Here is a 17054-nt window from a genome sequence, read left to right on the forward strand (position 1 = left end):
GTAAAATGATACAGCCACTATGGAGAACAGTATGGAGGTTCCTTAAAAAACTACAAATAGAACTACCATACGACCCAGCAATCCCACTACTGGGCATATACCCTGAGAAAACCATAATTCAAAAAGAGTCATGTACCAAAATGTTTATTGCAGCTCTATTTACGATAGCCAGGACATGGAAGCAACCTAAGTGTCCATCAACAGATGAATGGATAAGGAAGATGTGGCACATATATACAATGGAATATTACTCAGCCATAAAAAGAAATGAAACTGAGTTATTTGTAATGAGGTGGATAGACCTGGAATCTGTCATACAGAGTGAAGTAAGTCAGAAGGATAAAAACAAATACCATATGCTAACATATATATATGGAATCTAAAAAACAAAATGTCATGAAGAGATTAGTTGTAGGATGGGAATAAAACACAGACCTACTAGAGCATGGACTTGAGGATATGGGGAGGGGGAAGGGTAAGCTGTGATGATGACAGAGAGTGGCAGGGACATATACACACTACCAAATGTAAATTCGATAGCTAGTGGGAAGCTGCAGCATAGCACAGGGAGTTCACCTCTGTGCTTTGTGACCACCTAGAGGGGTGGGATAGGGAGGGTGGGAGGGAGGGTGACACAAGAGGGAAGAGTTATGGGAACATATGTATATGTATAACTGATTCACTTTGTTGTAAAGGAGAAACTAACACACTATTGTAAAACAGTTACACTCAAATAAAGATGTTAAAAAAAAAAAGTATTCTTGCTAAGGAAGTATAGACAGTTTCAATTTAGATTTAAATGGTTGTCATAAATTTATAATAATGAAGAAAAAAATTTTTTAAAATAAACTATCAATTTTTACCACTACCCAAACATCCTAAAACAAGACTTTGAAGTTTTTGCTAAAATGTGTGTACACACACACACACACACACACACACACACACACACATGCTTATGTGTGGGTTCACAGACATACCTATAAATTTATGTTTGTGTGTGTGTGTGTGTGTGTGTGTGTGTGTGTGTGTGTGTGTGCGTGTGTATGAGATGTACCACAGACCCATATATTGGGTATGAGGTTTATAGCTAGGACTCCAATTCAAAATTGAAACCTATTAAAGAAAACAATTGGTTATTTTGTTAAAGCTTTTCAGGAAAAATGGTCTAATCAAATTTTTTGAGAAAAAGTTATGATTATTAATGAATAAAATTGTAAGTAAATTTATACTGAACATTCTCTTTTGCATAATGGAGAATATGCCAAAAATGGTATCTCATATTCACTTCTCAAAATCAGGTAGATCGGAGGAACCATTTGTTTTGCTCAGGAATATTCAGCTATTTAATTGTAAAAATCTAATCTGTATATTTAAAGTCATTTTAATTTTTCTAAGCATTGACCTACTTTATAGTGCTTGCCATCATGCATCTAGCATTTCATACTAGAAATGATAAATGGCCAGAAAGTATGTACAGTTGTTGTATAACACTATCATATTCTGTTCTAACTACTAAAATTCAAATTCTCATTATGCTTTACATATCAATTGAATTATGTCAGTCTTTTAAGTTTTAAATTACTTAATTTTCTTAAAGGAAAAATCTATCCATTTTGTTTTAAGTTTTAAATTACTTAATTTTCTTAAAGGAAAAATCTATCCATTTTGTATAGCTCAGGGGGTTAGAAAATCATAAGTAATTCTATCTATAAATAACTTAATCTGCATTTGAAATTTAAATTTGCAATCCTAATTACTATTCCAACCATTTTCACAGATTACAGAAGAGAATTCCTTTCATTATTTCTAAAAAATATCATGTTAAAAACTATCTTCCTTTAGAATGGACTTCAGTTAACATTTAGCTGTCTGAGAAATATTCTTCTGATTTCTGATACAACATATTTTCTGCCCTTGGCTGAAATGAAAATATTCCAGTGTTTTCAGTATCTGTGAATATGCTTCCAAGGTATCCTGCTATCACATGGATAACTCCTTCCATTTGCTTCACTGATAATAGGGTTATAACTAAAGTATCCATAGTTTGATTTGTATATTTTTCTTTCTTTTACCTATTGATTCAGAGATAGAAATCAATGCACCATATTCAGTGTAGGGAAAAATCTTAAGTTTTGTTTTCTGAGGAGTGGGGAATTCTCAGGTCAGTATCATTTAATAATTGCGCCAAAACTTAGAAGATGAAATAGAGTGCATGTTCATTAAACTAATGGATGACTATCTGGTGACTGTTAAAGGAGCAAATATAATACATTGCAGGGAAATTCATGAGGGTAGAAAATCAATTCTTTATATACAAGATGGATTTCAAAGAAATAAATACAAATTGTCCAGGTAATAACTGGATAGACATAAACTATGTCACAAATTTGTGGGAAATCATACATATTTACTATCTGGAAGGGATTTTAGAAATTTTCTACTTCAATAAAGTAGTTAGCGTTCATATGAGTATGTTGAGACTCAGAGATGTAGCAAGTATCTCAAGTTAAAGTCTAAATTGTGTCACATTATAGCTGCATGGCTATAGATAAGTCATTTAATCATTCTAGAATGCACATTGCTCATTAACTTAAGGTTAGGTGAGAATGGATTTATTCCACATTTATAATATTGAGATATTAGGATTACAAAAAGGTTTAGGAAGCAAAGTTAAATAATTGCCCTTATCAGTGTAGCCTTAGGTATTTTTATACATATATATAATGCACTGGTTGGAATTTCTATGGAATGCTTAATGGTTTAGAACATGGTGCTAAAATTCATGGCTCAGAGGTTCCAACCTTATAATCATGACATTTAGTTAGCTATGATGGGTTTCTAGAAAATGTACCCTACTGTTACCCACTTTCTTCCTATTGAATACTGTTAGTCATTGGTAGGTCTAAGAAGAGAGAGAGAAAAACAAACAAATAGAAAGTCTAGATTACACAATACATCTTATTACTACCATTAAAAGACTAATGATATTTCAAATCCTATTAGAAAAAGGATAATCAATAACTTTGCATTGATGATGAAAGACTCTATACCACATTAATAAAATTAAAAATTAAAATATGTAAAATATATAAAGTATATATTGATCCATTTATATATTTGAGTACATACATAAGAATAAATATTTAGCTATTAAACAAGTTTGGCTCGTGGCCTACAATAAACAGTTTGCTAGAGGCTATTGATTGTATTTACCCATCTCCCCAAGGACAAAGCTAAAAAATTATCAAATCATTGTCACTGAAAATTGTATGAAAAATAAAGATATATTTTTAGCAACTGTCAAATTCAGGCAAGAGTAATTTGCAATTTTTAATGTGAGAATATGCATTATAGGGAAGAACATTTTGCCAGTCATCATCAACACCATCACCATCATTATCATATCATTCTGTTAAATCTATACAGTACTTATTATGTGCCAAGAACTATTAATGCTAATATAAATATAGTGTGTGTGCGTGCACGCGTGTGTATTCCTCACTAAAACCTCATGAAATGGAGAGTACAGAGAAGCTAAGAAGCTAGTAAGCAACAGGAACAAGATTAAAACCCAGTCAGTGTAATTTCACAATATATACTCTTTATCACTTCATTAATACATGAAACTGTACCATAGGAACAATGTTTTTGCAAAGCAAACTTCTGTTTTAGAGATAAAGAAAGCTAAAGCTAGTCAAGACTGAATCAGTCTTTTGGTCTGATTGGAAGGAGATGATACGTGAGTGAAGGAGGGCAGAGTAATCCACTGAAGTTCTTGGCTCTGTCCTAGAACTACCCTTAATAGAACTAAAGCTTTGTATAACACTGGGTTTGGGGGAGGAGGAGTTAAAGAAACAACTCTGATATATATGGATTTTTACTCACAGTTAATTTAATCTAAACTGAATTTTAAAGCTAATAATATAGCTTCTTTTAAAACCAGCTTATTGACACCTACTACTGATAAAAAATAGTGTTCCAGATTTCCAACAAATGATATTCACGGAGTTCAAATATTTACGGTAGATACCTCTGAAAAAGGTAGTGAAGACTTCCAGATAGGTGTCTCTGATTCGTTTCAAATACAAAGCTTTAATTATTTAGTAGGATTAAAGTAATTTAATCCGACTGTGATAGTCTTTGACTCTTTGGTTGTATGGGAATGGGCCAGGCCCCCCCAAAATAAGTTTTTATCTGTTATTTCTCTGCCAATTTACTTCAAAATATAACATACATAATAAGTTGACATGCCCTAAAACAAAAAAGGATAACCTACAACCACAAGTCTAAACAAATGTTCTAGTTTATTTTTCTCAAAAGGAATAACCATGATAATCAATGTGTCCGTCATACACCAGTAAACAATACTGTTCTATTTTGGATGTTCCCTGAAATATAGTTATTAGGAGTCAGAAGAAATGATTACACTATCGAATTGATCTCTTGTCCTAGAAGAGAACTATATTTCTCATATTGTTAAAAATGAAACAATTTACCCTGTATATTTTTGAGTTTATTTTCTAATGTAAAAACAAAGTGATGGTTCCCAATATGATCTCATGATGAAAAAAACCCTCATGTTCATAATATATTATTAAATACTATAAAATATAGAAAATTCTAGAAATTTTAGGTATTATTAATTACTATTCTTATGTAACTACAGAAAATGTATTAAAAGAAACACATAATATCATGTAATTAAAATGAATTGTACACAGCTATGAGAATAAAGGAGTAGGAAAATGTTCTATTTCTATACAGGGAGAATACTGGGAGGAATCACTGAATATATTAATTACCTCTTATCAGATACTGTGATTGACAGATTAAAAAAACAGGGAAGTGGGGTAAGTTGTGAGCCTTCAAATATTCAATTTTATTTACTTACAATCAAGCCACTGTTTGCTTGCCTTTTTTCTCTGCCATGGATCCTTTTGTAGAAAATTCCGCCTGGATTAAACTGAGTACTCCAAATAATCATATCTCTCTGATAATATACATCCATCCCTGTTATCCTTGAATTATGTTCAAAATGAGAAATTTGTTGATGATCGCCACTGTAGTTGAATGGATATATAAAACCCAGGATATCAGTGTCATTAGCAATGTAGAGAACTTGATCTTCAGAGCCTGGAGATTATTATAATAAAATACAAAAATAAAATAAATTTCAACTAATGTAAAGGCAACGAATGTACTTTTAAATTAACTTGAATTGTTATTATTAACACAGTTTCTTGCTCAATAAAAATAAACCGGCTTTATACCATCTTTTAGTCTTCATGACATTTCTTTTTTTTTTTAAAGAAGATGTTGGGGATAGGAGTTTATTTATTTATTTATTTTTGCTGTGTTGGGTCTTCGTTTCTGTGCGAGGGTTTTCTCTAGTTGTGGCAAGCGGGGGCCACTCTTCATCGCGGTGTGCGGGCCTCTCACTATCGCGGCCTCTCTTGTTGCATAGCACAGGCTCCAGACTCTCAGGCTCAGCAGTTGTGGCTCACGGGCCTAGTCGCTCCGCGGCATGTGGGATCCTCCCAGACCAGGGCTCGAAACCGTGTCCCCTGCACTAGCAGGCAGCTCCTCAACCACAGCGCCACCAGGGAAGCCCCATGACATTTCTAAAATACACTTAACTAAACATGTTTAAGAGTTATTAATGGAGGTTTTCTTAGGTCAAAGCTTACCTTAAGGCTAGAAATTAGGTATTTGTAGTAGATATCCTTTTTATGAAAAGGGATTTCTATTTGGTAAGTCACAATACATTATGTTTTAATGCTTTGGATCTGAATATTCAAATACCATGTTATATACTCATTAAGCCTCAGACATTCCTGAGCATTTAGTTTATGCACCTGAGTGATCATTACCTTAGGCTAAGAAATAAAAATTACAAGATGAAGAGTCTTCTTCTTCTTCCAGTATTCATATATGTCAAATGTTCTTTTATTTTTATTTTATAAAAAATTTTATAAAAATACCAGTGTTTATTATACTAACATGCCATAATCTCAACATTTTCTAGAATCTTGCTAACTGGAACAATGTAGCCTGAAATTTTGACACCTACAATATAATACTGATGTAATTTGCGTACTGAGACAAGTAAAACCCGAAAGAGAATCCTGAAAATAGTAATTGAAATATTAATGAAACCATAAAGAAAGACTGAATTGCATATATAATATCTGCAAATTTAAAAAAAAATTAATACACGAGTTGTAGTTCAGCTCTATAGGCTCAATAGCTCTCACTTAGTAAATGGTTACTATGTGATAGGAGATGTATTAAGTCTTTGACAATTTATCTCCTCTTACAACAACCATGGAAAGTAAGGATTAGGCCTCCCATTTTACAGATGAGCAACTGAGGCTCAGAGAGTTTAAATTCCCCAAGGCCACACAATTGGGTGCAATGCTGGGATTCAAATACAAGTCCGTCTAATTCCATAGCCCATTCTTGCTTGATTCACTATATCATGTTGCTTTCCTCTTTTAATAACTGTCTTATTAACATTGTTAATCATGCTAACAATATTTAAATTACAATATTATTTAGTAAAAACATAAAAGCATTAAAAGCCGTATCTAAGAAGCCCCAAATATATATCTGTAATTTAATTTTTTAAAAATGATATTCATAAGTAGAGGAAGTCTGAATTTGAAAACATAATTTTATTTTAAAACCTTTAAGTTCTTACTCAAAATTCCATTCTCTTTATAATGCTATCATTTAATTTAACCTGTTATTTGTATCCCAGTGGTATAATGTTTTCTCAAGTACACTGAGAGCAGGCCATGAAGAAAGATACTTCATATTCTATCACATTGGCTTTTAAATTTTACCTCCTGATAAATTGTTTCAAACACAAAAGTGATTTTAATAGTAGCCAGGTATTTGACAGCCATATTTATAAACCTTCCCATATTAGATTAATTAAGAATGATAATAAATTGGATAATTTAACCAAATAATAATTAATAATTTAATCCCTTATTAAATTTGTAATTTAATCTCTTATTAAAAAGAGATTTAGGGCTTCCCTGGTGGCGCAGTGGTTGGGGGTCCGCCTGCCGATTGGGGGGACGCGGGTTCGTGTCCCGGTCTGGCAGGATCCCACATGCCGCGGAGCGGCTGGGCCCGTGAGCCATGGCCGCTGAGCCTGCGCGTCCTGAGCCTGTGCTCCGCGGCGGGAAAGGCCACAACCGTGAGGCCCACATTCCGTAAAAAAAAAAAAAAAAAAAAAAAAAGAAAGAGAAAAAAAAGATTTATTTTATATTTTCAGGCATTAAGCCATTGCTAAAATGCAATAGGAAACATTTTTTCCCCATAAAATGTTTACAGCAAAATTATAATAACATTTAAAGTAATGGTTATATATCCTTACCTTTTGCTATGCAGGTGTTATTTCTTTCTTGAAAATTCTGGTCACACACACATTTATAGGATCCTTCCATATTTACACATTGGTGGGAACACGTGCCAAACACCAAACATTCATTAAGGTCTAGAAAAGAAGAGCTCAAAATAGCACCATCATAAAACCCCAATTAGTACTGCCATTCTTACCACTTTTCAAAAAAGACAAATGTATTTTGTGTCCTTCAACTTATTATTCCTATTTCTTTCATTGTCTTTTCAAACTGTTAAGTCTGTGACTTGCTATGTAATATTTTCCAGCCATAACAATTTTTTCACAATAGTTTCACTATAATGACTCATCAATTGTTTGTGCATTGCTTGTTAATCCACTTAACACATTGAAATATCCATTTCAAACTTCCCTAGTATTTTCATCCACTCAAATAAAGGTTGAGTTTTCTGGTTACCTGCTGCCATACCTTTGCACATGTCGTATGATATTCCTGTGTCCTGTAATGCCCTTGCTTTTTACATAGAAAATTTCTACTCACCTCTCAAGATTCACCTGAAGTGAAGCCTTCCTTGGTCTTCACCAATATACAGTAATGGCTATCCACCTCCTAGATTCCCCACTTTTTGCTCTCTTGGAATTTCTCTCTTATGCCACACATATGAAATACAGTTCATATGGTATTTCATATATGTGGTCACATATTCATATCCTCTACTTGACTGTCAGTCCCTTGGGATCATAAATTCGTATTTAATCATTTTTTTATTGCCAACATTTTGCACAATTCCTGGCAAAGAATGAAGATATGGATACACCTCTAACACACTTCTGGCTTCAGGTATACAAAGTGACTATGTAACAAGAAGGGCCAAGTAAACAAGCAACAACAAAATCCTGAATGCCTACATAAAAATAAATATATATAAATCATAAGTAATAAATAAATCTTAGGCAATATTCTATGGCTTAGCACGTGCCTCAAATTTTAAAGTTTTAAGCAGGGCCAGGATTGAGGTCAGGTGATTCTGCTGAATTATCTACTTTCTTTTTCTTTACCTCCTCTACTTCTGCTTTCAATCAGCATAATTCCTCTGCTCCCTTTATCACTTATAGTTGCCCTAATTACATAATAAATCTGTGAGATTAATCCTTCTCTTGAATTAGAGGAATTTAAGGATTAGCACAGCAATAGTAATTTTCTCTTGTTTAGCATTCAGCAGTGTTCCAAAGCCTCAATGGTAGAGATAAGGATTTTTCCAGTGACATTTGTAAGTGACAATGCCAAGGCTTAAACTCAGGCTTCTTGATTCTATTGTCTCTACTATGATATTTTGCCCACGGTGAACTTACGTACTCTCAGGAGTGCAATTCTGCGTTTAATTGAAGTGTAGGCTAAAGAGACAAAACTGAATTTACTTGTTAACAAATGCTATACCAGGGATAAGTAAAATACATGGTATCAGCTCTCAGCCATCAAAAAAGTATTACAATAAATATTTTTATTTGTTTTGGCAGCTGTAACTTTGAACAGGGAATTATTTGTATTTGTGGTTTCTCTTTGAGGTGAAATCATAATCAGTGAAAATCTGCATGATTTGATAAAATCTTAGTTCTCTCACATGGCCCTGCATTGGCCAGAATCACCGTTTCTTCTCATCTCTATAACCATGTCTATGTCGGGAGCTTTTGAAGAGGATGGAGTAATCTCACACATGTCCAGTACTTGGAACAGTGCCTGGCATGCAACAACTATTAATCCGTTTCTATTTCTTGCTTGCTGTTCCCTTAAATTTTTCTTCCCTTTAGATATTTTAATTGAAGTGCTTTGGCTTTAACATCAAATAGTGATTTCTTATGCTCTTTTTGAGCTACCTATAGAAAGGACACAAAACATTTAAATTCTTTGGAATATAAATCAAGGTAATGTCTTTCCTCTTCTCCATACCACGTCAAACTGCTTTTCTCTACTATCAAAACTTCATATATTACATGAAGATATATATTTTGTTAGAATTCAGAAGTTACTCATTTGCACAACAGAAATACTAGATTCATAGTGATTTAAAATGAAGAACATAGCTTGCAGGTTATATCTGTCATGGAATATAACTAAAAATAAAGAAAATTTCAAGATCAGAATTTCTAAATTTAGTAAGTCTATACAGGAAACAGAGCCCACTATTCACAAATAAGCATTAGAAAATTAATGCTATTTGGAAGTAAAATCTTGAAGAGATTGTGTGTGTGTGTTTGTATACAACTGACATAGTTTCTCGAAAGAAGAAATAATCTAGTCTTGAGAAATAATTCGCTATTTTATTAAAATAGAGAAACTTAAGTTGCCAGTTTTCAGTGTTCCATGTTAATGAAGAAATAAAATGGCATGAACAATCTAAAGTATATAACTCAAAATGTTCATATATATGATGTGGTTACAATTATTTCCCCTTTGGATGAATATAATTAATTTCAATAATTCCATTTTGATCGACACAATGTAAAAATCACTTTTATTTACCCAAGAATAACACAAGGAGACAATAGAGCAGAGATCTTGAAGGTGAAAGCATTTTACGAGTTGAATTTGCCCTGGATAAGCCAGACTTGGATAATTTAGGTTTGGCTCTAACCACAATAATATCAATATTAATGGAGAAACTGGCAGAAAGTGCATATAGGTCTGTATTTCATGGCTCTGTAGTTAAAGCCCTACTGTAAATTATATTTACATATAACTTACTATGAGATTCTGGCTCCCTTACATGCTCAGTTTTTAAATGATCACAAGTAAGTTGACAGAGATTTATTTAAATCCTGTCTTTGAATTTTAGGAGACACTCTTGATAACATAAAGCACTGTTTAAGACGTGGTGTTAGGACAAAAGCCCATAATTCTCTAAAAGTGAATTACTTATTGCAGTATTGCAAATGCCACAACTCAAGAGAAGTGTGTGATCATAAACATGTTCTTTCGCGAAGGCCTCTAATTCTTCAATAGTTTCTGAATCAGCAATTTCGTTATTTGCATTTCAAAACAAAATTGTAACAACACAATAGAAATTCCTGCAGGTCTGAATTTGCTATAGGAAAGGCTTTGTAAGCCTCAGAAACGGTTAGCTTCGCAGTGCAAACAGTCTCGATCCCAGGGACTTTAACTCTCATAAGTAAAACGGTATCCCATAGATATGCACCATTCTGATGAAAATCAGTCCCCTGTCATCTCACAATTTAGCAGCTTTGGGAGGCTTTTCTAACTGAAAGATTTAAGAGCAAGCTGTTGAGGAAATGTACTATACCTTCACACTGTCTGTTTTTCATGTTTCTCTGAAATCCAGGCTTACAGCGACAGAAAACAGATGTTTTTATTTGATTACAATATGCATCATCTCCACATGGATTCACATTATCTTCACAGGTATATTCAGCGGGAGCTAGGATTTTAAAATATGATCAAAACTAATATAATGCTAATTCCTGAAGTGGGAGTTTACTATTTTTCTTAATTTGAAATTACATTTATTATTCCATAGATAACTCTTTTTGAATTTATAAGGTTATGGTCTTCTCCCCATATAAGTCCTCATTTCTTATAAAGGTATAGAAGCAGATAAAAACCCAAATCAATTACATTAGGGATAGTTGAGACCAAGCTGCCAACAGCTGATATTTACAGCTGTGATTGAGCTATACTACTTTCCAAAAGGAATTCCAGAATCAATGGCTCTAATGACAGTCTATCTTTACCATGATACAATGTACAAGAGTCACATTCTTCTCTAAGAACCAAAACATTTCCTAGAACCTACCTAGAGATGTAGGCATCTATTGCTAACTTAAACTTAGTATTCAGGAACTCAGTCAAGGGTACTACCATGTTACTCAAGCAAGAGGTTAAATTATCAGTTCCTAAACACAAATAGGGAGCAGCATTTGAGTCTGTAATATGCTCCAATGGACATGGACTTCAATACAAGTTAGGACAGACTATGTGTTATTTGTAGTTTCCAGCATGGTAGTTGCAACTTCATTGCTTTATCTCCAATTCAGGAAAATATTTTAGAGTGCAAATAAAAGAGAGGGATATTATTATAGGGGTAACATTGAATTAGCTCTATTTTACTTAAAAAATCTAATTACATGAGAAATATGAAAACCTTAATTATCAGAAATATAATGTTAATTCCCACTGATTCTTGACTATTTTGTAATTAATTAAATACACCAGTGGAATTATATACACCACAGTTGAGACATACATGGCCATATCCTGGTGGATACTGCTTCAACATCCAGTGAGGAACAACTTATGTATAAATGAGAACAAAATAAAAGACTGAAGAATTGGAACTATTTTGTGACTTTTCTAAGCAATATGAATTTAAGGTCATAAGTTTAATTAGTTTTCTCAATATGGAAAAATCAGATATCAAACATTAAACACAAAATTATTCACAATCAAGGTCTCATAACTAAGTATCATAGCACTCTAACTGAATAAAATAATGAGGTCATCTTTGAAAATGACTCAGCAATGGATTAAGATTTTAAAACATTAAACAAATTATTATCCTTTACCATCATTCAAATGAATATCACTGTTCTATTAAATTTATATTTTATAAATAAAATATTAAGGAATATAGATTTCTTTGCTTATATCAAGGTCTGTATTTGGATAAAGTTTCAGCTTTAACAAATATACTCATTGCAAAATCAACCTTTCCTACCTCATACTTTAAATTAATTAAAATGATATTCTAAGGTTACTTTGGCAAAGGCCTAAAGACAAGGATTACTTAAGCACATTTTGAAGAGCAATCTTTTCTCACAGCGGTAAAGAAAATTTTAGTCATATTGAAGCAGAAATTGAACTTGTGTGTTGCTGCATTTTAACAGGAAACAAACTCACTTATTCTGCAGGCTTGTTCGTCTGAACCATCTCCACAGTCATCAAGCTGATCGCACTGGAGGTCCATGGGGATACATTTTTTATTACTGCAAGCAAACTCATCTTTTTTACAAGGTCTTGCTTTATATGTAAGCTTACCTATAGAGTTATTTAAAAAATGATCAGCACTTCACAGAAGCAAAACAAATTTATTGAGTCTATAACCGCTTCAAGATTTTGCTAAACACTATGAAAAACATAGATCCATTATCCTTTATTTGAAGCTCTTGGGGCTAACTGAAAAAAAAATTCTGAAATTTTTGATTCTTAGAAAAATAACACTGTATTTACCCTATAATAAATAACACTATATTTCCACAGGAAAATTTTTGAATATTCACCCTGAGATTTTTTTTTTAAAGTAATATAAACTACCTCAGACCAGTTCAAGTCAGGGTCTGTCACCAAATGGTTTTGCTGCATATTTTAGTTAAAGCTTTTGGTTTTTTGAGTCTTAATTTCTGAATTGTGAAAAAGGGATTGTGTACGCATACATACAATCTATATAAACACTTTTCCCCCAAGAAGTTGTTTAACAGAATATTTTAAACCACTACATTGTTTCTCTCATGCAGTACTTCCTAGAATAAAGTACCTATAACCAATGGAGATTTACAGACCTGGAGGGAGCGGATAAAGTTGCACAGCTCTACTATGCAAATGAAATGTTAGTGGATTATCTTCATACCCTGTCAGAAAATCAAGTGCCTGAAAATATACCCTCAGACATGCCACTTGAAAATATTTTTTAAAAATTTTTGAGCCCTAAAATCATTATATTATCTGTAGCTGTCACTGAATCAATTATTTCACATTAAAAAGATTTACCACCACAGGGATCTTCATCTGAGTTGTCTCCGCAGTCATCAACCCCATTGCACATTTGCTCAGGCTGCAGGCATATTCTGTTATTTCTGCATCTGTGCGGTCTTGTGGGTGGGCAAAGAAATTTTTCTGAAAAAAAAGAAAAAACAAAGCAGCTCCTTTGGGCACACTGACTTATGAAGAACCATCCTTCTTTTGTCTTCCTTTTATTTTCTTCCTTTTCAAATCCATAATCTAGCTTTTCTGAATATCTTTTGTTGTGGAAAGTGCTTACATGTAGATACTAGAAAAATGGGTGATAATAGAAGGTATGATCCTAGCTATTTATATTAACGACAGAAAAGAGTGCACAGCTGAAATGTTGAATGAAGTAAGAAAAAGAGTCAAACGTCATGGTTTCATTTCCAAATGCTTTATCTTAGCTGACTTCCCTTAGTGTACCAAATTAATTTATGCCAACGGTTTATGCAACATGGCAGGACACAGCTATCTGAAAGAGCAATTTCACACAGAATAGAGCTTGAGCAAGCATATGTTATGGATCCAAAATTGAAAATAGGTCAATCAGCAAAAATAAAAAAAATCCCAACAACACTATAACTGTGTTTCTTACTCTCTGTCTCCATAAACAAATGGGTCGATATGTATTTAAGGCAAATAAGGTGATCTTACTTATTCATTTTTAATATGTGTGTGTGTGTGTGTGTGTGTGTGTGTGTGTGTATGAGACTTAAATAAACAAAGACAGGGAATTTTACACTTGTCTTTTCCAACACTATCGAATCTGAAGACTTCTACCCCTAAAGTAGGAAACATCTCTAATGTCTTCCCAATCTCACATGCGGACTACTCCATGGCTCTATCATTGGTCCCCTGATGTTCTCACTCTTGAATTTTCTGCTTAGATATTCTCATTCATTCTCATGGATTTACTTGACACTATATTCTGAAGACTTTCAATTTTCTATCTAATTCTAGCATCTCATAGTTATTTATAGGACATTTCCTTGGGAATTTAAAATTCAACAAGTTCAAAGCTCAATTCTTCATCATCTTCCCTTGACCTCCTTCCCCTCAAACAAGCTCTGTCTTATTTCCATAGTTCAGTTTGAGGCACATAATAGCCACAAGCTTGGGATTATTCTAAATGCATCCTCTCACTATCCTTCAACTCTTATTAGTCAACAAGTGCAGTTGGTATGGCCTAAATTTGCCCTCTTATCTCCATGCATACCAGTTACAACTCCAACAGCTCAGTTATTCATTATTTCTTACAGAGATGACTGTCGTAGAATCCTTAATGTCTCAGTTTCATTGCTCAGCCTAAAATCCTCTCAAAGCCACCAGAACAGCAATCTGATAAATTCTTCCATAGTTATTCATCACTTCCAGAATAAAATTTAAGATACTTCACATGGCATAATAGACTTATCATTATCTTGTCCATGCCACTCCTACAGACTGATCCCTTGTCACTCTTTTTTTTTTTTTTTTTTTCTTAAACCGGGGCACGAACCCGCGTCCCCTGCATCGGCAGGCGGACTCGCAACCGCTGCGCCACCAGGGAAGCCCTCCCTTGTCACTCTTTATTAGCTCCTTAAATGTGCCATATTCCTTCTTTCCACGTTCCTTCTTTTAATTAAAATCTGTATCTCACTCTAAGCAGAGTTCCTCCCCTTCAGGTTTTTTAGGAATGTCTCTTAAATTGCTCAAACCTCATGTTATCTCATATTTGAAGACCTCATAATTTCCTACTATGGCTTCCAGAACTTTGCTACTATATATTCACATTCTATTTTTTAAAATAAACTAAAAACAAAAACTGTTATTTTGAGGGCCAGGCATTTGGTTGTATTTTTTTCTTATTGCTATTTTCTAATTAACGTTATAAACATCACCCCCTCCCCAATGCACTCAAGACTGTAGCACCGTCCCTCACAGCTATTTCTCTCCATCTAAATTATTCCAGCATCCTAGGTGACATCAACATCCATATGAGCAAACCAGCCAATAACTGCACCTCTTAACTTCCTGATTTTCTCATAGCCAATGTCCTTTTACTCTAATCCACCTAGGCCACCCGTTCTTCTAGAAGGTTGTGGACATGGGTGGATTTCAACAAATTTATCTTCTTAGTTCAGCCAATGACAGTTCCTGCTGCTCGCAGATAAGAAACATTGACACAGCCGGATGTGCTATTTCCTCCAATTGCTTCATTTACAAAGCCACTGATTTTAAAAGTCTGACCAAATTCTGATAACAATCTCCAATTAGCCAACTTTTTAATTCAACCCCTCTCATTAAAGATGCTTTTTCAGTCTTACCTGAAACTTTAGCCCATTGATACATCTAACTCTTCCTTATTTACCATTGCCTTTTTTCTCTTTACTTCCCTTTCTGTTGACATTAGATTCCACATTCCATCTTTAATTTACCTATTTGGTATTTATTGATAACCTTTATATGTTGGACATTTTTCTAAGTACTTTTAGAAAATCACTTTTGTCCAAATAATCTGGATTCTCTAGCCCTTTTGCTTTTTTCATCTTAATTATCTAAGAGAATCCCAAACTTAGATGAATGAAACCACCTGCTATCCCAATGTCTGTATCTGGGAAGCCCAGGAATGTTGCAGATGACCATACCACAAGACCAACTGATATCACAAATATGAATATTTATCAATGCCAGATAGGCCCTGAACACTAGTGGGAAATCATTCATTTATATCTATATCTATATTTATATCTATCTATATATAATGTCACTCTTACCCTTTGCAGTAATGATTCAAATCTGCATTCCTTTTGAATCTCCCTACCACACCAACCTTTCACATTCTATATATGAACATACTTCCTTACTATACATAAAAAAGTGGAAATAAAAAGATTTTTAAAATGTTATTATATCATTAAATATGTGTACATCTATCTGCATCTGCATATAGTCTATCAACTCATTTCAAGGGGTCACTAACCTTATCTAAAACTGATTTTTTCACTTGCTCTGAAGCTTAATTTCCCCTGCCTCTTCAGGAACTATCCCATCTTTCTTGAAACATTTTATTACCTTCATATTTCTCATCATACTTCCTTTTTTTTTGCTTATCCTTTTGTTATCACTCACCTGACTCTCTTCTGGCTGTTCATATTTATCTAGATGTTGGTGGCCCTCAACATTCTATCCTAATCCCCTCCTTTTATGTCTCATTCCCTCCCAGCCTAAATCTTACAAATTCCATAGTATTTACTACTACATTTTATGCTGACTCTCAAATTTATATTTCTACACCAGCTCTTTAACCTCTAGAACCAAATATCTAGCACCCACTTGAAATCTGTACTTGAATGTCTCCTCAGATGCATCTCAAGCCAGACTTCTAATCTTTACTTGCAAAACTGTTCCTTTTCCTGTGTTCCCCATCTATTCAAATATGCAAGCGAAAACAGCCTATAAATTATACTTGGCAACTTCCTCTCTCTTGCCTCCTATAACGATTCCATTATTTAATCCAATTCATTTTGCTTTTTAAATCACATTCAAACTGTGTATACTTTGCCATCATGGTCTGTCATTATCTTAATCCAAGCTACCTGCATAGCTTGCCTTGAGCTCTGCAATTGTCTTAACTATTCTTGCCTATTTCTATCCAATATTTGTGAGATATAAATATAACTATATGCATCCTCTACTTTAAATTCTATAGTATTTTTAATTGCTTTCAGGCTAAATCTAAAAATCCCTATCTAGACTCACAAGGTTCCATGTATCTCTCCTGTCTCTTCAGTTTCATCCATTATCTATCTTGTTCTGTATTCTCCAAGCACACATATCTTTCAGCTTCTCTAGTAAACTATGGTTTGCTCTACCTCAGGGCCATTCTACATCTTGTTTCCTTTG

The 17054-nt window shown here is 33.7% G+C and overlaps 1 protein-coding gene across 7 annotated transcripts in view; it reads right to left on the reverse strand.

Annotated features, from left to right (window-relative positions):
- The window catches only part of LRP1B (LDL receptor related protein 1B), a 1895525-nt gene that overhangs the window by 123849 nt on the left and 1754622 nt on the right, over positions 1-17054 (reverse strand). For 6 of the 7 annotated variants that reach the window (XM_067025946.1, XM_067025948.1, XM_067025945.1 and 3 more), the window contains 5 exons: positions 13155-13280; positions 12288-12425; positions 10675-10809; positions 7391-7510; positions 4895-5136 (listed from right to left, as the gene is read on the reverse strand). In XM_067025946.1, coding sequence (XP_066882047.1) covers positions 4895-5136; positions 7391-7510; positions 10675-10809; positions 12288-12425; positions 13155-13280 — 761 coding nt within the window. The remainder of the gene's footprint in view (positions 1-4894; positions 5137-7390; positions 7511-10674; positions 10810-12287; positions 12426-13154; positions 13281-17054) is intronic. The other variant, XM_067025944.1, reaches the window with a different exon arrangement.

This window comes from Kogia breviceps, chromosome 2 (genome assembly GCF_026419965.1).
Source record: "Kogia breviceps isolate mKogBre1 chromosome 2, mKogBre1 haplotype 1, whole genome shotgun sequence".
NCBI classification, from domain to species: domain Eukaryota; kingdom Metazoa; phylum Chordata; class Mammalia; order Artiodactyla; family Physeteridae; genus Kogia; species Kogia breviceps.